Genomic DNA, 24,306 nt, shown 5'->3' with positions numbered 1-24,306 from the left:
CAGCTGCAGGTTCTCGGCAAAAGTTGCAACCGAGGCCTTTCATTTGCTGGCATCCTACAAATTATTATTACAGAGACGCCCCCAAAAACGCAAATGAAATCAACACAAAACCTCTCCACATCTAGTCATTTTAATACCCAAAAAAATCATCAAAAAAATTAGTTCGAAAATTCAATGAGGTCAGGTACATCAGGTTGCGTTGGTTCCCTGTACCAAGGATCATCGAGTTCCCACAGATCTGGATTGAGGTGCTGTCTCCCCGGTGGTGGTCCGCATTTAGGAATGGGTGGATACTTATCGATGTTGAAGAACCTCTCCAGCTCCTCAACATCATCTTTAATAGTCGAATGGGGATAGAACATGGCATCTCGCGCCAATCCTTTTCTCGCTTTGCTTCTGGGCATCGGCGCCTTGACCCTTGATTTGCACGGCATCGCCATTCCCTCCTCGTCCTCTTCAAACGAGATATCGGCGTCCATGATCTGCTCATAAAGAGGGGCGTCAAGATCGAATGCCTCCTCTTCCGCTGCCCTTAAGAAGCGCTCATCAATCCTCTTCTCCTGCTCCTTTCGCTCCCTGAATTCTCTAGCGGCGATGATTGCCGGATGATTGCGTCCGTACTTCAGATGAAACACTTCGTCGTCATCATCTGGAATCCTGTGAAGCCGTCTTCTCGGCGAGGGAAGAATATTCTGCTCAAACTCCTCCAGGGGCAGTCTGTCCACGTCGAGAATCTCAAGATCGGGATCAATTCCGGGAACTGTGACACTTGCCAACTCCATTATAAAGTCTCGTCTCGCTTGTTGGAATTCATCCAGCTTCTCCTGAACAGCTGCTGCTTCCGCGGCGTCCTGATTGCTTAGATTCTCGCGGATGATCTCAATCGAGTGATTCAAGTTGCCCTCCCCGCGTCTCACAGGGCCCTCGTGGTCCAAGTCCTCAGGTGGGACTATCTCCACTATCGTCGTCTGCTCCTCGCTTATGACACCCGGTGGAATGATTATCGCTCCTATGTCACCGTCGCCCACCGGCACCGCTTGAATCACCTCAGCATTTCCCGCTCTGGCTAGATGGCGACTCTCCTCCAGGACTTCGGCGGCGGCAGCGTGCGCTTGCTCTTGTCTGGCAGCCGGAGGTCGGCGGCCAGCTGGACGACCTCTTGGTATTGGACGCCGGCGAGCAGTAGCCGCTTCCAAGGCCGCTTGCTTACGATTAGCCTCAAGGATCTTCGCCTGAGCCGCGGCCTGACGGGCCAACATCCCTTTCGTCGCTTTCGGTTTGTCGAATGCCACACGCCTAGGGGGTCGCGGCTTTGGGGCAGTTTTGGCAAGGCTCTGGCGAGGGGCCGGGGTGGTGGGTTTCGCCTCCGGCAGAACCACAGCCACATTTTTCGCCTCACGCAGGAGCTGACACCTCGTCTTTCGGGGCCGGGGGTCGACGGGCCGGCGACCCCGCTGCGCAGCAGCTCGATCCGCCATGGTGAGAGCTCACAAGATGATCCGTTAAATAATTTTGTACATACTTCTTACAGTGGAAATTCGGCACAGTGATTTATAGAAAATATTACGAATTTTTAATTACACATGTTTTGCTTTTAGGGGATTTAGTTTAATGAAGCTGGAATTTTTAAGCGGCTGAAGACATTTTACTAGAATTTTGGCGTTTTCCTGATACGTCTGAAGGAACTTATAAACTAATTTTAACAGCTTTCTTTTGTTTGATTTTCATTTTGATAATTGAAGGGGAAGAGAGGATGACTCGAGAATATTCGTTTTCATTATTTTAGGATTTTGGAGATTATCCAATTAGAGATAATCAACAGGCGTTTTCATATAATTTCGAAGACCCTCTTGTTTTATTTCATGTGATGAGGAAGAGCTCCTTCGGAAAATTTTAAACTAATTGCTTTTAAATGGCTTCGAAAGGTGGATTTGGAATCTGCCTATATGAGATTATTCAAAAAATTCCCCGCTTCCCCTTCTATCGGGGGCAACCGGAACTTTCAAATCTCCGGTGGCGCCACTGCCGCTCCCGCCGAACACAATTATAATCACGTGACCGCTGTGACGGGAAACACATGTGCTTGTTTATGCTTTCCGTGAGTTCTAATTTACAATCGAAGTTAGTTCTTCAATAAATAAACAAAACCATGGGACGATTGGCAGCAGTGAGTATAAGAAACAAAAAATAAATAATTTCTCATTATAATGATAATTACACCCTCGTGTGATCAGATTGCAGGTGACGAGGCGACTGGAGAAAAATCCCGTACATTTGTATTTAACGATGAGGGTCACACGTTGGGAAACGTGCTGCGATCTGTCATCTCGCAATAGTGAGTTCATTTATAAAATATTAATTGTTGAGGAAAAACCGTTCATGGTGAAATCGTTTAATTATATATGAATCGGTGTCCTGACGTTTACTTGCAGCCCAGACGTACAATTTTGTGGTTATACAGTGCCTCACCCCTCGGAGGCGAAGATGCACTTCAGGATACAGATGAAGCGAGGAAGGGCTGTGGATGCACTGAGACAAGGGCTGCAGGACGTCGAGAAACTGTGTGATCACACGACTAAGACATTCACTCGAGCCTGGGAGGCATTTCAACAAACGTCAACCTCGACGGAATGAAAACTAATCGGTACATAAGCTTCTTTTCGTTAAAAACATAAGAGAATAATCATCTGGAGAATTGGAGCCAAATGCTCAATTTTTTTCATTTGTTAAAACATGGAATTTGCGTAATTTAATGAAATTTAAGTAGAGAATATATATTGTACACTTCACATCAAATATAGCTGTTACTTTTTTAATATAAAAGTCGTTGTTATTTATAGAAGCTTCTATTGACAACTCAGTGTCTATAAGAACTAACTTTTTACGAAAAATCACAAGCAACTTTACTTGTCTCTTTGAAGCTGAGAGAACAGGCTCGATTCTGTCTTCAAACATAGTTTTTTATTTCTATTAATATTCGTTTTTTTTTATTAAAAAAATCATTTTTTTTACTCCTCCATTATGGAACAGAATTAGGGATAAAAATGTCCAAACATGATAGAAAAAAGTGGTCTTCAGCGTCAATTTATTCAGAAACATCTTAAACAACCTCAGCAGTTCGTTTTCCAGTAATAGGCTTATGAGTCTTCAATAACCAGTCAGCATGATCCTGATAGGGGGCTTCAGACAGAGGCATGTCCTTCCATAAGTCTGGGGTGAGGTAGGCATAGGTCTTGGCGATTCCAGCGAACGTGGCTTTTGCCAAATTACCAAGTGTACAGGTAGAACCACGTGCTGATGTGTAACAATCCTCAATACCAGCCATTCGGAGAAGTTTCTTGGGTACTAAAGCTCAAACAATACCAGTTCCCCTGGGGGCTGGGATCAAACGCACTTGGACGGACCCACATTTGCCCGTGACCTTGCATGGGACACTGCGGGAGGGAGAAGAGATTAATGTCCTGTAGGAAGTTGATCTTTTTATCTTTGACCAAGGGCCCGAGCTTGGTTACTGGAATTCATTCAGTCTGGTTCTCCTTTCCACGACCACGTCCACGGCCTCCTCGACCTCCACGGTCACCTGACCCTCCCCGATTACCAAATCCCCCACGGAAACCACCACGAGCGGCTGGAGCAGCGTCCGTCATTCTGCCGATAAATAAAAAAATTATTAATTGGATCAACTACGAGTTTATCGGCGACGATTTTTTGAGAGGAAGATGTTAGAACAACTTCACCGTACTCTATCTTCCATAACTACTTAGAATGCAACAATAGGAAGCAGTCCACAGAATAAATGTCAACAATGTATTATTTATGTTTTCCTCTTCTTCAAACTTTTGATGGCGCTGACTAAAGAGGATTGCTGGGGTGTCTGCAAATTTTTTTAAAACTTTTTGACAGAACAATCGAATGGTTTCTTGATTCGCGATTTCAAAGAAACTATAAAAATGAGAATTTTGTGTAGTAAGATAGGGATTAAGAATTATCTGCAATTGATAAAAAAAAATAGTAGACCGAAACTGTAGTTGGGTTTGGAATGACGTCTTCCCAATCTCTTTAATTTTAAATGAGGCATCCTCATATTCTCCTTTCTGCTCATCCTAATGTTACCTAATTTCAATGGGAAAAAAACATTTCGGTGAGGCAGAGGACTACACATCCGTTTTTAACCAGTCCCTCTGAGAATGGGATTGCTACTTGCTACTGAGGAACTGTTGAGTCGGCTGACGGGGATACTCCAGGACTCCAGCGTTGCGTGTGGCGCCCTGCCTCTCCTGGGGTGAGGTACTAGGATGCCACTGGCGTCATTCAAACCTCAGAACTGAGCCTCTACTTTAGTCCTCTTTGATAGGAACGTTGAGAATGAGTGGGAGGTGATAAGTTAGGGAATGAGGTTGCGCAGAGAGAACTCGGGATAGATTTGAAATAGTGATTAGATTGATTTCTGGATAGATTTTAAGTAGTTGTGGATGAGATAGGCCAGTTTGGAGCTTGGGTCAGAGATTAACTTTAGGATATTGAACGAGAAAATTTTTAATTTTTTCAGAGCTTTCACAAAGGGGGTGCATCCATTGATATAAATAGGACAGAACCAAAAAATATGTGAGAGGGTTTCAGGAAGCTGAAATTTGGAGAGCGGGCAATTGATTATTTTTTTTTACGGAAGAGGCTGTGGTTAAGATTGAAATGGTTTGATCTCATTCTAGAGATTGGGGAAATTTGGGGTCTGTCAATTTCTAAAGAGTGGAACCAGTGAGGTCGAAAACCTCTGTAGAAGTATTTGAAGTCGAGGGAACCTTTACGGATGCTTTGGGTTTTGAGGAATTAGGGGGTTTTGGCTTTCATGCTTCTCGTGAACAATTCTTTGAAGTCACAGTGAGGGATGCAGGTGTTTTGAAAGATACCGTTAGCAATGGCATCTTTGGCATGAAGATCCGCTACTTCATTGCCTGGGATTCTCATGTGAGAGGGAATCCAGATGAGAGAGGTGTGATTTCCGTTGAGGGAGAGAGTTGCGTAGAGTTCAAGAATTTCATGGATTATGTGAGAGGAAGATTTTTAGCTTGAAAGGTGAGATAGGGTTGTCAGAATGCTGAGGAAGCCTGAAAGGATACCAGAGCGTTCGATTTTAAGAGAATCAATGGTTTAAAGGGAGAATAGTAAAGCTAGGGCTTCCGCTGTGAATATCGAGGCATAGGAAGTTATTTTGTGTTTAATGACGATGTTTTTGGAGGGGATAACGACTGCGGTGCCCACATAGGAGCCTTTATGGGTTTTTGACCCATCAGTGGATATTCGGGTGTGGAGATCAAGATTGGTTTTGGATATTTCTTCAGTTAGAGCAGCAATTTTATTTTCTGCGTTTTTTAAGGAATGGCCAGTGGAAGTGTTGATTATAGGTGTGGAGTTGGTGAGAAAAAACGGAAATTGATAAGGGGTTGCAAGGGGGTGGGAGTGAATTAGATGTTTGTGTTGACGGAGTTTGATGTAAGAGCGGTAAATGGGGAAATCGGTTTAGATGCTATGGATGGTGGAGTTTTTTTCAGAAAAAATCGCATGTAGAGCGGCGAGTTTATTGAGAGCAGGGTGGAGTGATAGGGAGAAACATTTGCCGTGTATCTATCCGAAAGGTAAGAAATTCGTAGATTTAGAGGGGGTTCAGCAGCTTCAGCAAGGATAACGTTCGTGGGGGTGAAGTTTCTAAAACCAATGGCAAGTCGGAGGGCTTTGCATTGCAGCTTATTAGGTTTGTCTAAGTGGGAGAAATTTGAGTCGCGAAGGATGTGATTGCCATATTCCATGGAGCTACGAATTAACCCTCTGTAGAAGGTGATAAGGTTTCTGGAGTGTGCCCCATACCAGGTTTTTCTCAGGGATTTGATAAGTGAAATTACTTTGGCACATTTACTAGTTAAGAACGAAATATGAGAGGAGAGGGAGAAACGGTAATCTAAAGTGACCCCAAGAAATCTGGTGGATTCTTTGGCTTGGATGAGAGTATCGTTGATAGAGATGTGGTGGTCAGCAGGGATGAAGTGTTTTTTTGAAAAGATGATTAGAGGAGATTTTTCCGGGGAGATTTCGAGATTTCTGTCAGACAAATGATTGGCTATGAAGTTGACTGCTTCGTCTACAGACTCCAAACAAGAGGAGAGGTGGGAGCTGCGAGAGAAGATTACGAGATCGTCGGCAAAGGAGATAGATTCAGCCTGGAACTGGTGGAGTTGCGGTAGGAAAGAGGTGTAAATATTAAATAGGATAGGGCTACGAACTGATCCTTGGTCTGTGCCTTTGGCTATAGGGTAAGGATCGTTGAGCTCATCTTGAGTCACGAAGTATAGTTGGCGGAAAGCTACTAGAAAGTAGACGAAGTCAGCTAATTTTTGAGGTATTCCTATGTGGAATAGGTCGTTATATAGAGTGAGGGAGTTTACATTACCAAATGCCTCTTTTATGTCGATCAAAACACATGCGGTGAATTGATTGGAGGCGAAGCCTTTGAGCATTGCGGTGCTCAAGATCAAGAGGTTGTCAGCGAAAGACCAGAGTTTCCTAAAACCGAACTGGTTATTCGGGAAGACATGTTCAGTTTCAAACCACCAAATGAGGCTGTTAGCTACTAACTTTTGAAGGAGTTTGAGCGTGCAAGAGGCTAGGGTTATGGGACGAAATTCGTTCGGTGTATTTTTTGGGAGAAGGAAAACTAGGAATTTCCGCAACGAATCTGGAAGTTGGCCGGAGTTAAGAAGAGAATTGAAGATGTCTAGAAGGGTGTTTTTCTAGACTCGGGGAATTTTTTTAACGTGAAGTAGTCGATTTTGTCCAGACCAGGGGAGGAGATGCTCTTACTGGCGGTGAAGACGTGTTTGAATTCATGTGGGCTGAACCTTTTTTTAAGAAAGGGGGGGGGGGGGATATAGTCGTGCGAGAGTTTGCGACAGAAGTCGGAAATAAAATTTCGCATTTGTTCTGCGGATTCGTTATCTTGTTTGGGGATATTTGTGGGGCTGTATGTGTTGCGGTGTTTAAACCATTTGATTTTTTGCCAGACCAAGTTAATGGGCATTTCTCTACTTAGGGATTCACAATAGTTAGACCAGACTTTTAATTTTTCCTTTCTGAGGGTGAGTTTGGTAAGAGCAGATTGCTTTTGCATCGCAATGTAATCTAGATTAATAAATTTCCTGAAGAGGGATGTGGCTTTCCTCCACAGGGCCACGGCATGTGAGCAGTTTTCATTCCGCCAGGGAGCTGGAGGAGAGGATCTGTGGTTATTTGTATTAGAGTTTTTTGAAAGGTCTTTGGGTTTTAGAGACGAGGCTTGGATTGCTGACATAATGAGATCAATTAAGGATTCGTATTTGAGTTGGGAGGGGGGGGGGTCGAATTTGGGATATTATTGATGAGGTTTTCATTAGCTTCGAAGTATTCTTGGAAGCCATCCCAGTCTACTTTGGAGCGGTTGATTTTATAGGAAAAATGTTTGACTTTGTCGGGAGGGACGGTGAGTAGAGTCGCGATGGGGAAGTGGTCGCTTCCCATGTGGTCTTTAAGGACATGCCAAGAAAATTGAAGGGCTATATGGGAGGACGCAAGAGTGAGGTCAATGCATGAGGGGAGTGGGTCGGGTGGAAGAACCATCAGGGGTAAGAAATTTGAGTTCGCAAGATCATCTAGGAGTTCGGAGCCGCAGGGGCCGGAGTGGGAGTTGAAATCTCCAGGTATGATTGGAGCATGGGCATTGGCAGATTTGGAGAAAAGCTGAGACCATTCAGGGAAGTAAACTATAGCATGGAGGTTTTTGTAGAGAGAGAGAGGATAGCTAGGCGTCCATTACTAGAGGAGATATTGATGCCAATGAAGTGGAGATTAGAAGAAATGAGGTTTAGGTCAAGAACTCGAGTGAAGCGGATGGATTCTTTGATTACGATCGTAATGTCGCCATCCTGTTGGTCGAAAAGATCATCTCTATAGAGATAATAGCTACGGAGGGAGATATGAGGATGAGAGGGTTTGAGCCAGGTTTCAGAAAGGATAATGATATCATAGTTATAACCTGCATTGTGGAGGTCACCTACTTTCGGACTAAGACTGCGGGCATTCCGTTGTAAGATTTTGAGTCCAGAGCAGACAGGATTAGTTAAGGTTGTAAAATTCACTGGGGGATGGTTAATGAGGAGGGGGAGATGTTGGATGATGAAGAAGGAGAGGACAGGGCAGAGGATCGTCTATGTTTTGTAGCTTCCACAGTGCTGAGAGAAGTGATCCAACCTCACCTCTTCAGCACGTGGGGGGTCTGTATACTTGGAAAAGTCATAACAATGTATCGATCCTCAATGATATTAAGCGCACAATCGCAATCGCAAGCTTTCACCCATTTCTCGTCGTGTTTTTCAATATGAATAATAGAAAATAGTTACTAAGATAGTGGGTACTGACGTTATCCCTATTCCTGATCGGGCCGTTCACAAAAAGAAAAAATAGTTTCAGGAAATGTGACAGAGGGCCTCGTATTTTTGACAGCCGGACCACTTCCGGAATTCCAGAGGTGGAAAATATTAATCTTTATTATTTCTAATTCCACGAATTGATCATCTCATAATTAAACCTTTCTCGAACTTGTAATATTCGTCTCTCCTCTTCATAACTATTAACAGTAACTTTTCTTTTATGTGTATGTTACTTAATGCATTAATTAATCTCAGCGTGTTAATTGCTGCATGATAAATATAACCATGTAGCTTCTAGAACATATGTCAATGTCAAGTAATATAATAATCAGTCCTAATAATTCAAGATTCCATACTCGTAATAATTAAAACGTAATTTGTATTTCCCAAGAAATCCTTTTCGCTATTTGAACTTTCGGAATTCCCCCAAAAATCTAGGGAAGATGGCGAACGGCCTAGGGATCTCAGTCGTTGCCAGTTGGCCTACGCAACACTGATCGAGTCCTCCCTCATGCACCTTCAACCTCATCGTCCGCGCCGCCTCTCCTCAGCCCCCTTCAACACCGTGAAATTCACACCGTCCCCTCGATCCGCATTCTCCACTTCGGCAGTGTGGCGAGCACTCAACAACGAGGTGAATCGAGAAAAATAGAGAGTATACTCGTGTTCCGCCATCGGCCATTGTCTCTGACATGGAAGCCCAGCAAAATGGCAGAAGTTGTGCAGATGTTTTTGTTCCTATATAAATCAAAGTATCGGCGAAAGGTACATGATCGAAATGATAAATTATTGTATAATGTACCTTACGCGTTGCTATGGGCTGTGATAGCTGGGGCGGCGTTGTTGGAGGGTGCCGCAACAGCATCATCCGCCCCAGAGTCAACTTGCGATTTGGACAATTGTGTCAACGGTGATTGTGTCAATGGTAGTTGTTTGTGTCACGATGGCTGGCAGGGGCCTGCCTGCCAATACTGCAGCGGTAAAGTCAGGTAATATTTTCCTTGGTATTGAATTTTTTTTTCTTGTTTTGGAAATTTGTGTGTAACTGTTAGGCTTTCCCCCTTGTGCACCTGTTCAGCGTTGATGTCAGGTGGTAGTCATGTAGGTGTAGAGAGCACATTGGGCTTGCTAAAGAGCTCTACCGAGTCCCGATCATTCACCCTGCCATCGTTCGTAATTAATGCTTTTATTGCTGCCACTGCCTCGTGGAGTTTATCGGCTCGTAAATAAACAGAATCGTATTTGTCACGGCTAATCAACGAGTGGATAGGCCTTTTTATTTATCCTGTAGCATTCTTCAGTGACATTCATCCAGAATCGATTGGCATTCTCGTGGAGTTCCCTTTGAACTTCGGAATAAAATTCCGAGGTCACCATTGCAATAGCTCTTCGTCTCGAGTAACGGTTCTATGAATCTTGGAAATGGCATGGGATAACGCCAAGTGTTCATGGCCAGTTAATGATCATGTTATTCTGATCGATTGGAGTGATGGATATGAGAGGACAGTTAATCGTTTAACAAGAATTTTTTCTTCGGACACTGGGGTTTCCGCCACCTTATGGAGGTGATGGAAAATCATGGACTTTCTATTTACGTCATGCACATTCGTTTCGTCTGATATAAATATTTATGAGGAGTTGGTAACATCCTCGGGTGTAGTCATCTGTGATTTTTTGAAAAACATTAATGAAAGGAGCTTGGGAAATTGCAATAACATGAGCCACTTGCATATTACGCATTTATGTTAGATTGAAAAATTGAAGAGTAGTTCTTAATTTCTAATAATTCACCATCAAGAGAGTCAAATTCAGGTTTTTTGCTTTTAAAGATATTTTTTAAGGCTTCAAAAAGAGCTCTGATTCACACAAATCGGGTCATTCGGTCAGGTTTATCGAGAAGAATTTACGTTTTCAAATGATTTTTCACATTTGTTGTAAATTCTCCACAATCTATCGTTCAGATTCACGCAAAAACACACTATTTATGCGGGTTATTATTATTTAATTACCCATGAAGTTACATCACTGTCCCATCATCTACAGCAAATTTTTTTACATTTATAAATCTTTTGAAAAATTCAGAAAAGACCTGAGAGATCGCTGCGCAATGATGAAAGACTAAAGAGGTTCGCATCATTTCGAAAGGTAGTTTTTCATAATTAAACAGAAGCACTGAAAATTTGCTGGACAGAGGCAGAGAACTTCAAGAAATTGGAAGCCGATGAGAGAAAGGCATGATGAATCAGGTTCAATTCGCAAGACCTCAAAATCACCAGAGTAAAGTGCAGTTTCATTTTATTGCGAAGCAATTTTTTAAGGCTTCACAAAGGGCCTTGATTCATGCAAATCACATCATTCGGTCAAGAGATATTAGAGAAACGATTATTGCACATAACGGGATAATCGGGATAAGAGGAAGAAAAAAGACTTTGAACGATTCCAGTTTAATTATCTGCAATTTGCTTTATCAATAATTACTTGAAATATTATGAGAAATTATAATAATATGAGATACACGCATCATACGTATGCCAATGATCTCAATAAATAATCAGGAGGCGACTGGGATGACTGTTGGTTAGTTGATGATAATTTAAGATTAGCAGAGATAAATCCAATATTTTTTTCCATCTACAAAAAAATTAAAGGCTTCAAAATAAGGCTTCATATTAATGAAATAATAAGATGCAATTAAATGCACAATTTTTCACCGAAAACAAACCAACAAATCGTAATTTCATCGAAATTTTCAATTAAAAAAATATATTCGCGTCATTTTTTTCAAAAGTTCATTACCTTCTCCGAAATAATCGACCTGAATTTTCGAGCCTTTATGAATTATTCGATAGAATTTGTCATTGTCTTCAGATAGAACATGATCTCATGAAAATTTTAGTGAATTAGAGCCAAAAATAATTGAGAAGGATGTGGTTTAGTAATTGACTAATGTTTATTGAATTTGATGATAAAATTTTCATTTCATTAAAAGATGACTTCTTATAGGTTCAGCTTCATTAAGCCTGAATTCATCAGAACTCACTTAGCAAGATGATTGGCCTTCAAGAAAGACAAAGAATCAAGAAGAATCCACTTTGTTGATTGATGCTATTTATATCGATGTCGTATCGAGAATTCGGTGCTTGCTATGCATTGATAGAACACTCACTCTTTGTCTTCAATTTCGACAATCTTTCCAGTCATTGCCACAATGATCAATCAAGCGATACTGTGTATCCCTGATCATTTTAAATAATTAATCACAAAAATGTATCTCTTATATTGCAGATTGAAGGCACCATCCGGTAGTATTCACGATGGCACTGGAAATTATACGACAGACGTTAAATGCTCGTGGTTGATCGAGAGTAGTGCAAATTCCTCCATACGTATGCATATAGAGGAATTCGCAACAGAATGCGGGTGGGATCATTTATACATATACGATGGAGACAGCGTAGAGGCACCACTATTGGGTGTATTTACAGGACTTATGCATAAGGACGGATATCACATACGACGTGTACCCGAGGTGATTGCACGCTCCGGGAGTGTCTTCCTACATTTTTATTCGGATGTTGCTTATAACATGAGTGGATTCAACATAACGTACAAGATAAACGCATGCCCAAGCAGGTAAACATTATAATTATGTAGTGAATATGATTTAAAAAGTAGGATATCACTTCTACTCAGTCAATTCTCGAGTTTTCCGAATTGTCCAAGACCAGTCGTAGGAATGTAGCGAATGTTTTACTAGTTCCAGCTTCATGTATCACCTTAATTAATTTCTCGACATTCATCTTGGATTTTTTCATCGTGATGATAATTAATGGCTCTTATGTCGTCCCTTATCAGAACAAAAGTTTCATAACCACATTAATGAGAGTGAAGAAATTACTCCAAATTTCAAGAGATAGAATTTTTTTCACAATTTCAATCGACAAAGATGGGAAAAAGAAAAAATCGCTCAACGAGAAAGACAATAATTACTGGGCTGGATCGATCACAAATGAATTTGTTGTGATTACAGTTAATTACTTTTACATAATTCTTTATCAGCAGAAAAGTTTCATAATCCAATCAATGAAAAAAAAACAATGGAATAGAATATCCAAAAGTCTGGTTGGTAGAAACTTCTTCGAAATTTTAATGAACATAAAAATAAATAGATAGCGTGACAACTTCAGTAAAGATAATTTGTGGGAAATCGGTTAATTACTCGGCATCCGTCACAAATTGTTTTGTGATAATTGTAATTAGTTTCACATCATTCCGTATCAATTCCATTGGATTACCCGTAAGTATTAAAAAGAAATCAAAATGCAAAGAAGAACGCCACATTTTCAATAAAATATTTTAGCGGCAAAAATGGGCCGAGAAATTGTTATCTCAAGGAAAATTTGAATAAAAAATGATAGAATGGCAAAAAGTGGAGCGTTTGTGATCGATTTTAAGGATATCCAGATACTTTGGCTATTTATTCCTCAGTGAAATTTATTGCTATTTCTGTTGTCGAACATCAGAGCTCTCATTTAATTGCATTTGTTCCTAACTTCCCAGGTATTCCATAATGGATTTATTGTTTGAACTTTACGGAGAAGAGTTAATGAAATAATTACACAACTATCATTTAAAAAAAAAACAAATGTTTTCCACAAATAATTCCTAACAATTCCATCTTCCATTACAGAAATGATTGTTGATTAATTAAAATTATATTTTAATGTGAATTATTGATAAATAAACAACGAATCTGTAGAAAACCGTACCACTTAGCTAGATGTAATTTGAATGCTCCTAAAGATTAATGATTTTTTTTTACAAAAATTTTCCCACGATTTAAATGACAAATTTGTGGTTTGTAAATCAATTGTCATAAGTTAATTTACACCCAGAGATATTAAGACGTTGACCCAGACAAATGAATATCAAACCCAATATTTAAAAAAACTACAAATATGATCCAATAATAAATAATATTCACACAAATAATTCATACCATCAATAACGCCCTAACGACCAAAATGACCAGTAACACGATAAGCCCGTAATGAGTAAACGTGATACCCAATAACCACAAATGAGCATTAATCACCGCTGGTAATAATTTTTCCAGATATTCTCACATCGATTGCTCCGGTCATGGTGTATGCACTGATGGTACATGTACTTGTGACCCCACCTGGACAGGTGAGGCATGTGACGCATCAGTGTGTCCAAACAATTGCTCCCACCATCACGATCAGGGTGAGTGTAATCGTGAGAGAAATGAGTGCAACTGTTCACCAGGTTACAAAGGATCAGACTGTAGTCAACGTGTTGAACGTGGCTACTGGGAGACCATACCCTACAAAGACTTTTCACCCGAGGGTTCAGCAAGTCACTGTTCAATCGTATGGCATGACTCACTTTACATCGTAGGCGGTGAGAGTTTTCACCGTTCCAAGATGATTTATGTCTATGATTTTACTGGCAATGTCTGGGAGACACCGCACATTGAGGGAATACGTCCATTACCCCGTTACTCACACACATGTGTTCTATTCGGTGATAAGATCTATATGTACGGTGGGGTTATTGAAAATTCCACAGTAACCAATGAATTATGGGCCTTTGACATATCAGCCAAAGTATGGGAGAATGTAACAGTGCGTCATCATTGTAACAACAGAACAATGTGTGGACCATTGAGAGTTGCTGGACATACCGCTAATCTTGTTCACAGTCATGATAGAAATGAAAAAATGGTCGTTATATTTGGCCATTCACCCCAGTATGGCTATTTGAATACTGTACAGGAGTACTACTTTGGTACAAGGGAATGGAGAATCGTTGATTCCACTGGCTTTCCCATAAAGGGTGGTTATGGGCACAGTGCTGCACACGATCCATTGACAAATCATATTTACGTTTACGGTGGTTATGTATCAGAATCACAGAGCAATCAAGCATTGACAAGTCGTATTTACTCTTATCATCCAAATACACGTGTATGGCGTCTGTTGACATCAGCCCCTTCCGCCCGTTTCTTTCACACGGGTGTCTTTGTATCGGACGGCATTATGCTAATATTCGGTGGTAATACACACAACGATACAATACATTCGCATGGTGCACGTTGTTATTCAGCTGATACAATAGCATACGATGTGACATGTGACTCGTGGCATCAGTTTCCAATGCCCCGTGAAATGTCAGATCTTCCAAGGTATGGTCATAGTGCAACGATATTTGGACAATCTATGTACATATACGGTGGCTTTGATGGTCAGATGTTGTCGGATATGTTGATATATACACCGGGTAGTTGTGAACATTTGACATCGCAGAGTCAATGTTTAATATCTAGAACTGGATTGAAATGCATATGGGACAAGAGGCAGGATCGTTGTGTACAGATAACTAGGAGTTTGCGACAGAAATTGTGGCAGACTGATAATTTACATGAATCTACTTACATGAAGTGCGTTGATGATACACAACCACGTGGTATGACATCTCACAAGGAGCTCTGTAAACAATTGACTGATTGTTCAGCTTGTGTACAAACATCTTATGACTGCGTTTGGTGTAGTATTAAGGGGTGTGCTCATGAGGTATGTGGACGTACACCAAGTGCACCACCACTCACTGGCATCACTAGTCTTGATCAGTGTGAATTACACACGGGAATAGAGTGTCTTCAATTACACACGTGTCACGCGTGCTCCAATAACCAGGATTGTGTGTGGTCGTGGCCGAATGGGCCTTGTAAACAAATTACCAAGATAAGGGACATAAGTTTTATGAATGGTACTGCTATACAGGCACAACGCTTGACCATGGATTCGTGCAGAAGTCCATGTGTTAACTACAAACATTGCAGTAATTGTACGGAAAATGATTGCATATGGTGTCAGAATGAGGGAAAGTGTGTTGATAAAAATGCATATCCAGTGAGTTTTCCTTATGGTCAGTGCAGAGAGTGGACGACTAATGGGGCTAGGTGTAGGGCCACTGAGACTGGTAAAGAGTGGTGCAGTTTTTATTCGTCTTGCTTGAATTGTCGATCGGATCCTGAGTGTGGCTGGTGTGACGATGGATCCAAGACGGGAAAGGGTATTTGCATGCCTGGTGGATCTAGGGGTCCTAATGCTAGAAATGCTGGATTTTGTCCCATTGAACGGTGGTTCTTCACGAGCTGTCCAGTTTGTCAGTGTAATGGTCACAGTACGTGTTATGGAAATAGCAGTGACTGCATCAAACCGTGTGGGAATTTAACGAGAGGAGCGCATTGTGATAAGTGCATTCCTGGATATTTTGGAAGTCCATTGAATGGAGCCACTTGTCAGCCATGCTCTTGCAATAATCAAGGAACTGAGTGCACCAGTGAAACTGGAAAATGCTTTTGCACGACTAAGGGTATTATTGGAGATAATTGCGAACGATGTGACGTTTCTAGTCTATACCATGGAGACCCCACAAAGGGATCATGCTTCTGTAAGATTCTGGAATTTAATTATCTTTTGTGAGAAAGGAGTATTTGCGGATCGAGAGAATTACCCTTAATGTAGGTGCCATTCCTCTTATTCTGAGAATATGTCTTGACAGAGGTTTTATCTTCATTTGAGGGATGAATGAGATCATTTTCGTCTGGGACAATTTATTTTTCTCATTCAGAACAGAAGTTTTTAACGATGTAACATTTAATCTTCTTGATTTATCAAGACATCAGAATTATTCTCAATATAAGGAAAATGGCTTAATTAAATGTTCCGATGTTTCTTCAGATGTTACTAGCTATGACAGTTCAATTATTTTACGTGTAAAAAAAAGAGCAAGAGTGAAATGTGATTTTAGATATTATGTTTAAATATATGGACACCAGTGGGGTGCAGATTTGTTGAATAATAAGATAGACATCATATTCAAATCAAGTCGGCATACGACAGAGTGCATCCACAAACCGCAAATTAAAAAAATTACAATTTTTAAAAGTTAATATCTCCATTGTCGTATAATGTGATTAAAAATCCCAAAATTTAAATTTCCATTTGTCTGAGAAATAGTAGACAACTGATGGATTCGCTCTAATTAGACAAGCATAGATTCACTTACCTCATTAAAGCAAAATTATAATTTTCTCGATCCAATTTGCATGAATGAAAAATATTTCTATTCACGTTTCTTTGATTTTCTGCAGACGATTTAGCAATCGACTACCAATTCACATTCAATTTGAGCAAAAAGGAGGATCGCCATTACAGAGCCATAAATTTCAAGAATTCTCCGTCGAAACCAGACGTGGACGCTGAATTTTCCATAGCCTGCTCTGTACTTGCGAAAATGAATATCACGATAAAGAAAGCCAACAGTCCAGAAAAGCCACTCCTACTTGGTGCCAATTGTACGACTTATAAGCATCGTTTCAGCAAAGCTGACTATAATTTTGGCAGTGAGGATAACACGACATTGACAACGTTTTACGTGTACGTTTATGATTTTCAACCGCCCCTTTGGATACAAATATCATTTTCCCAGTACTCCAAACTCAATCTACAGCAATTTTTCATCACATTCTCCACGTAAGTACGCTAATGTTGAATACATGGGGAAAGGTGTCACTTCTGTTATTTATTTATTTATTTTATTTCTTCGTCAGAGGTTCATGTTTATTTTCGATTGCATGCCATACCATCTGCACCCATTTTTATTGATCTAAACCTCAGGCAGTACTAACTTGTAAACTAGAGATTACATGACAACGCACAGGTGCTTCCTTGCTCTTCTACTGGTGGCGGCAATATTATGGAAAATAAAACAAAAATATGACATGTATCGGAGACGCCAGAGACTCTTCGTTGAGATGGAACAGATGGCCAATCGTGCCTTCAGCCAAGTCCTGGTGGAGATGGAGAGACGTCATATTCCACCGGATATTGAGAGAAACGATGCGGAGACCAATAACGTCAGAAAAAAGAAAAAGGTTCGTTCAGATTTTAATAATTCAATTTTTTTTTCTCAGGTATAATAATGCCACGAAGAAGAAAATGTTAATCGATATTTTAATAATTCAGATTTTACTGAGATATCGGTGAATTTATTATCAATAACAATTCTTCGTTGACATTGTAAGCACAGTATGATAATAGTATGTGATAGTATGTTATATTCAACGGAGGCTTTGGAGAATAGGAGATGACAATCGTGTTTTTTCTTTGAATATATACTGTCAAATACTCGTGCTTGATGTTTCTAGCACATTTCCTGTTCTTCATATTTATGTAATGTATATTTCTACTCAACATATGAAGGATTATTTCATTACTAATTTACAATGTAATACGAGGATAAATTCACATGAGTTAGAGCCTACAAAATGGTTGTATTCAAACGGATGTAGAGATAAGGAAAAAAAATTAAGATTTTATTGGGTTATCAGCGAGTTTATTAGCAATAACAATTCTTCATTTCTTTTGTGATAAGAGTATGATAATAACAGCAGGTAATCTACCGTTTAATGAATTCGAATCTAGAATGACAAGAGCAATGGGTAACATTAAGATGTCAGACTTGAACTTTCATGTTCGGCTTAGTAGAAAAACAACAACATAAAGAGCCATATTTTTTATTGACATGCACTCTACGAAGTTGTTGTCGTACATTTGTGGTACATTTTGTAAATTCGTCTGCTTATCCTCAGGATGCTCCAAGTCCCATTGCCCTGGAGCCGTGCAGTGGCAATAGAGCAGCTGTTTTATCGTTGCTAGTCAGACTGCCAACGGGTGGTGAGCCTTACACACCAGCAGGTCAGAGTGCTGGTTTAGCAGTTGCATCTGCACTAGTCACCCTGGGCAGTCCCAGAAGGCCTTCACAAGAACTGACTACAAAGGAGCCCAAAAAATCAAGAAAATCCGCCAGTCAACATCCAGACTCTACCTGCATCTAGCGTTGGATGAAGGTAATCACTTTAATCTCCACCATTTGTGCTTTCATATCTATTGGAACATTATTTTATTGTTTTTTAATTCACGAGAGCAACTGATGTGACCCATTCCTTTGAATTGTAATTCATGCTGTAATCGCGAGTGATTTTTTTTTCCTCGACTTTTTTTTTTTATCTTTATCCTTGTTTTTACAAGAGGCAATTATATCATTGTGGCAATGAGGCGTCCATGATTAGTGGAATGATCAACCTCTACTCAATTCAAATGAAGTTTCTTTTTCCAGTAGAGTGTTTTAACCTTCGATGGAATTGATAATTTTCAGCGTAAATTATCATGTATTTTATACATTTTCACATCCATTTCGTGTCAATGATTTATCAATTAATATTTATCTGTCCCTCAATATCTATGTTTGCAGACAATCATTCTGCTCGGTTAACAGTGTTTCTTTTATTCTCTTTCTCGAGTTAAACTTTTGAAGAACATTGACGTGAACTGGATAAGGCTGATTATCTAGACTGCTTTGAAAAATGGCCCGCCTTAAAAAAAAAAATAAAACGGCTACTTACGGTGTAAATGCTCTCTCCACATACAACATTGTAAACAAACCTACGTGTACCATTTTTGAATGTGCTAGTTAATGTAGCAATTTGTTGAAACTCGATGGTGATAATAAAAAAAAACTGAGAATAAAGAAAAATGGTTGGGAGATGTTGGAGAGTTGAAAGAATTGTACAGTAATGAGAAGAAATAACGAATCAGATCTATTAATTGATTTTAATTCGTGGTATGCTTGGCGATAAGGAAGTGCGCGAGATTACGAATGTATTAATCCTCTTTTTTTATATTTTCAAAATGATAGAGCACGATAAATATTTCAATTCTAAACCAAGGGACTTAAGTAATAGGAAGACATTGAGGGCCTTGCATTTAATAATAAGCTTGACTTAGTATTTCATTGATCCTTCTCCCCCTCCCCCCTCTTTCCTTCCGCTCCGCGAATAACCATTAGAATAACGTATTACTGCAATTGAACGCTTTATTTTCATCCAGCGTTCCATTGCACGAAAGTATAATGTCATTTTACCAAAAAAGCAAAGAACTAAAATTATTCGTTTTTATTATTGGATTATATTCGTATTTAAATCATCTGCACCATCAAAATTATCATTTTATGGATTAACTCGGTTGTCAGTTGGTATTGTAAATGACATTAACGAATTCAAATAATGATAATTACTCAATGTAGGATAAGTGAAGATGCATTTTTTTTTGTCGAAAGTTTAAAAACTTGTACTTTTTATAACGCGAGGTATCGTGCAGAATAAGCAGAGTGTAAAATAAATTATTCCTAAAATTATTGAATTCACTGTAATACTAGAACATCATTTTCTTTTAAATTCGTCATTCATTAAAATTGTCCATTCATCAGACTAAAATCAATTTTCGAATAGAACCAAAATTGTTATCGATTCAGGATGACAAACTCGAATTAGTGTAAGAATAGAGCAGTAAATTATTTGAATTAGTCGTCTCTGGCAATGTATAAAAGTATATTTAAATGAAGCATCGAATTTCGTCCAATGATTGGACATAGTCGTCAGAATTTGGGGATTTTTCCTTCATTGTGAATAGGAAACTCCTGAATGATGTCAGTCCCAATGCGATACCACTAAGATAAACAGGATACAAGAACACAGTGACAATGTTTTCTATGTTGATTTTATTTTTAGAGGGAGAGAGAACAAATTGTTAGTGGTAAAATCCTAGAGTGGCTTTCTCTCACTGATGCAATGAATCATTTGCTTGTGATAAAATTAAGACACTTCTAAAAAATATCAAGTGTGAATAGAAGAAACAACACTTATTATTCTTGACCAGATCAGTGAGACATCAGATAGTGTCAATTTTCATTTGAAAATAACCACAAATCACTGCTGTCATAAGAGAAAGTGCCACGTTTTTACAATTACGAGATGATTAAATCGTTAACATTAATGCATCACACCATATTATTTGCCGCATTGAATCATTTATGTATAGACACATACACAGAACACATTCTCGATCATAAGATATCCAACAAAAGAACAAAAAAAAAACAAAAAAAATATATTGAACATATATTTTCATTCAATTGTGTATTCAGCTCGATCTAGTCTATAACGATGAACAAAATGATGAGTGATTGAAGTACGTGTGTGAGAGAATTGGTACAGAGGAGTGCTGGTGGTGTAGCAATTAGATGAGACATGAAGGATGAATTGGCGGGAGGTGGGGAGTGAACGAAATATAAAGTATCTAGCCAGTCTCGACGAAATCAAAGAAAGTAAATTTCGTGATTTTAGAAAGTAATACATGTTCGAAAATTTCGTAGAGAACTCTTGCACATTCGCTAAAAATTCTAATGGGATGTCTTAAATTTTGCAACTCATTTTTGTATAGATATGTTTAAGAAATAACATTGAATAGAAAAAAAGAATAGTGACTTTCGTTATAGAGCTAGTTGCCCTGGTTCCACAAGTAGTTCTTCCAGTAGTTGTGACGGTTTCCATAAAAAAATATATGTTCAAAATTTCCACATACTTTTGGTCTTAGTTTTTTAGAGAACGAAAACAAAGGATTTTTTAAAGACTTTTGATAATTTCCACGTCATAATTTGTATAGAAAGATATAAATCCATGAGTTTTTTAATTAAATGTGTTTTATCAAATATTTATTTTCGAGAAATCCAATAGATTTTTTTAATCAATGTCCTGTATGTTTCTATGAAATTTTTTAGTGTGTTGCCTAGAGTGGCTAAATACTCTGTGGAGCCAAATTGATTAGGGGCGAATGTTCAATGCAGCTCAAACATTAAAAAGACTGGCGAATTGTTCCAATAAACGTTATTAAATTGACAGGAAAAGGTGATTGAACTGAATAATTAAAAACTCAGCCATATTTTTGTCCCAGATTGTATAGACACTGAGTGAGTGTAAATTTAATTCGAGTATGACTCTGTGTGACTGATGAATATGTATTATAAATGCAGATATTGTTTAAATAAAAATTGATATATTAAATATGTTGAACATTACTCACCTGCACCCGGGTAAATCGACTCTCTCAGTTCTTTTTCATTTTTATTGATGCTAATACGCGACTAATTTTTATCACCAACAATAATAATGAAACTTATATTTTTGCCAAAACCTTTATCTTTGTTTTTCATAAAAAAATTGGTCCAATATTTTAGGGCAGCCTTTAAATATAAATAAATAATAAATGTGAAGCAATCAACTAACTGTGCTGATAATCACACGTGCTCATCATTAACCGATTTCTTCAAAACATTGACATTTTGTTCCTGATTGCTCGTAATTATCTTACCATTAAACCCACTGAGAACGATAATTTTAAAAATCCTCCAAACTCCCGCAATTCCCCATACCCACTGCGCTGTAGTTACCACCGCCCCTGTAAGATGGCGCCTACCTCACAATTTCCACTGAACCGTGGAATGGGCGTCCCTAGCCACAACAGTTTACCAATCACGAAGCAGAATGCTCAGGCGTCAGTTGGCCATTATTATGGTTCACCGTTTTTCGAACTGTCTCGAACGACACACAGTCCCCCCCCCCCTCCTCCCTCTCTCCCCCCCTCTCAAAAGTGTATATCGGTAACCCACGCGCAGTTCTGTTAATGACCCCGTGCGTTCGAGATGGCCAATAGAAATTTCCCAAACTCTTCCTGCAATTGTCAATTCCCTCGCACCACAAACACAAAACTTTCCCTCGCAATCACGTGTTCAATGCATTGTTGTTACCGCGACGGTATCGTAAGTGAGGTTATGTAATATTGTTTGGTGAAATAGAAACAATAGCCACGAAGTTGGTGCAAATTCTCTGACAAGTGTGAAATTGCCAACTAAGAGTGATTCAGTACTGATGTACAGTGATTCCCAGTGTCAGTGAGTGTAATGAAGTGTGTGAATTCGAAGCATAAATTTATTAACAATTCATTTTTCATTTTCAATTCATTAGTTAATAGTCTTTTTCATCAGTACAGATAAATTCCTCAGCAATCTCTCCTGCCTGCACATAGCCATTAGCCTGAGAGGCTTCTCCTGGTAATAGTCCTCAGTCCCCTTTCCCCTGACAATCTGTCTCCCTTTAACTTGCATAGTGTCCCGTTTGTCGAATTCCCATTGTCCCTCTTTCTCGGACGCGAGCGTGGCGGCACGCTGCTCTCGCGTACAACTACCTGTTGTGACGTTCAGCGTACACTCCAATTCGACGCTGCACCCACTGTGTACCGAGCATTCTGGTGAAAATAATCCGTCAAGTGAGAGGGGGAGGGAAGCTACCGCCGTATAAAATCTCCCCCACGGTAATTATCAGCGACTAGTATTTATTTATAAGGAATGATCTGGATGAGTGACGATTGATTATTCAAATATTTCAATCCATTTGACGGGATTAAAGCGGCGAAAGGCCTGAGACCGGGGGTCTCTCTCTCCATGCCCCACTCCTCTTCTTCTCGACCCGCGCCACAGCTATGGGCCACTCTTATCGAGAGACGAGAACTTAGTCTAGCGCTGCACTCGTGCCCCGTACCATCGGCTTTAACTGTCGCGTGGATAAAATCCGACTGACGTAAACAATTCATTGTTATTTTATTATCTCACGTGATATCAGCAATCCAGACGTTACCATTGGAGCTTGACAAAATGAACTCAGACGGTGAGGCAGAGACAATAAATTGACAGGAAAATAATCGACAGTAATGTTGTAACAACAACAAAATCATAGTTAACAAGTGAGTGAAGGCTTGGATGAATTTGCGCAAGCGTACTGTCAATGTGATGTTACCACTTGGCGGGTGATACAAAAATATCATACGTAGTTGTGTTCCATTTGACTAGTGAATGAAATGTCATGGGTTTATGAATGCAACGACAAATGTCAGTCGACAGGAAGTTGATTGTAACAGCGTGTGAGAGGATGCTCGAGAGATCGGGTAACGACGAAGAAGAAGAAGAAAATATTCAATCGACGAGCAACATAGATAGGCTATAGTGATTAATTATTGAAATTTTGAAAGATAAAACAATTGAGGTGTTTTCACTGCGCTGGCTTACGCTGCAGTGGATTTAGGGGGCTGTATGGAGGCCGGGGGGCTCCTGCCCCATCAGCCCTCGCAAGGCCCCCCCGGCACAGGCACGGGTAGTGCCCAAAATATTTGTCTCGGTGGACAACAGCGTCGTGTCACTAGTCAATCACCAGTGCACACAGGATTGGAACAATTGAATTCAACAGGTCAATTGTCATTGGCGAGTCAACAACAGTTGCAGCACATACAGCAACAAATGGGTCAAGCACCGAATATGGGTGAAATTATCACCCCGAAAAAACAATTGGCTGTTGATCGATTGAGACGAAGAATGGATGAGTATAGGAGACATCAGACCAATGTAACTCCCAGGTTTGAGCAGAGCTTCAACGGTTTGTGTGAACAAGAGTCCCAGGGGACACTTCTTCTCAAGCAGAGATTTTTTGACAACAAGGCCAAGAGACAAGCGAAGAAAGCTGATAAGAAGCAGAATGAGGCGGTTGGCCTATCCAGCGTTCACGTGGTGAGTTATTTATCCTCTTTTTTTTTTCCCTTCCATTTCTTTATTCTTCTCTGATACTTCTCCTTATTACGAGCATACCGAGTTATCGCGACAAATCTCGAGAGCTTGGGGTTATTGTATATAATATTTCTTGTGTTTTATTCGAAATATTATGAGAGCAGTAGAGCTCGTACGTGAGAGTATTCGTAAGCCACTTAACTATAACCTCCTCCTCGGAGGCTCATGGAAGAGTGTGTTTTTCTTGGAAATCTCAGGACATACGCCACGATCGTGTGTTGATGAAGCACAGAGGGTTCTCCATTCCCGCTCC

General features: G+C 39.8%; 4 protein-coding genes across 9 annotated transcripts in view; 3 read left to right on the top strand and 1 right to left on the bottom strand.

Annotated features, from left to right (window-relative positions):
• Positions 1-114: 114 nt before the first annotated feature.
• Positions 115-1,729, bottom strand: LOC135167037 (uncharacterized). Its single transcript, XM_064129885.1, has one exon. The coding sequence runs from the start codon at positions 1,476-1,478 to the stop codon at positions 159-161; it is 1,320 nt and encodes a 439-aa protein (XP_063985955.1). The 5' UTR covers positions 1,479-1,729; the 3' UTR covers positions 115-158.
• Positions 1,730-2,007: 278 nt separating this feature from the next.
• Polr1d (RNA polymerase I and III subunit D) lies at positions 2,008-2,823 on the top strand. Its single transcript, XM_064129970.1, has 3 exons — positions 2,008-2,167; positions 2,235-2,335; positions 2,433-2,823. The coding sequence occupies exons 1-3, from the start codon at positions 2,150-2,152 to the stop codon at positions 2,632-2,634; spliced, it is 321 nt and encodes a 106-aa protein (XP_063986040.1). The 5' UTR covers positions 2,008-2,149; the 3' UTR covers positions 2,635-2,823.
• Positions 2,824-8,976: 6,153 nt separating this feature from the next.
• On the top strand, positions 8,977-21,444 carry LOC135166795 (attractin-like protein 1). Of its 4 annotated transcripts, XM_064129414.1 has the most exons (7): positions 8,979-9,442; positions 11,739-12,086; positions 13,570-15,932; positions 16,636-17,017; positions 17,184-17,418; positions 18,136-18,393; positions 18,798-21,444. In XM_064129414.1, exons 1-6 carry the CDS (start codon positions 9,162-9,164, stop codon positions 18,379-18,381), a joined length of 3,855 nt encoding a protein of 1,284 aa, XP_063985484.1. In that variant the 5' UTR covers positions 8,979-9,161; the 3' UTR covers positions 18,382-18,393; positions 18,798-21,444. The 4 variants fall into 4 exon arrangements, with proteins under 4 accessions (XP_063985502.1, XP_063985484.1, XP_063985474.1 ...); XM_064129404.1 differs by having other exon boundaries at positions 18,136-21,444; XM_064129423.1 differs by having other exon boundaries at positions 8,980-9,442; positions 17,205-17,418; positions 18,136-21,444.
• Positions 21,445-22,028: 584 nt separating this feature from the next.
• Positions 22,029-24,306, top strand: part of LOC135166849 (neurogenic protein mastermind) — a 73,517-nt gene continuing 71,239 nt past the window's right edge. For 2 of the 3 annotated variants that reach the window (XM_064129525.1, XM_064129506.1), the window contains exon 1: positions 22,029-23,996. In XM_064129525.1, coding sequence (XP_063985595.1) covers positions 23,526-23,996 — 471 coding nt within the window. In that variant the 5' untranslated portion in view covers positions 22,029-23,525. The remainder of the gene's footprint in view (positions 23,997-24,306) is intronic. The other variant, XM_064129516.1, reaches the window with a different exon arrangement.

The sequence above is a fragment of the Diachasmimorpha longicaudata genome, chromosome 1, assembly GCF_034640455.1.
Source record: "Diachasmimorpha longicaudata isolate KC_UGA_2023 chromosome 1, iyDiaLong2, whole genome shotgun sequence".
Classification (NCBI taxonomy): domain Eukaryota; kingdom Metazoa; phylum Arthropoda; class Insecta; order Hymenoptera; family Braconidae; genus Diachasmimorpha; species Diachasmimorpha longicaudata.
Note: the sequence above shows the minus strand (reverse complement) of the source record. Positions and strands in the feature narration are given on the sequence as shown.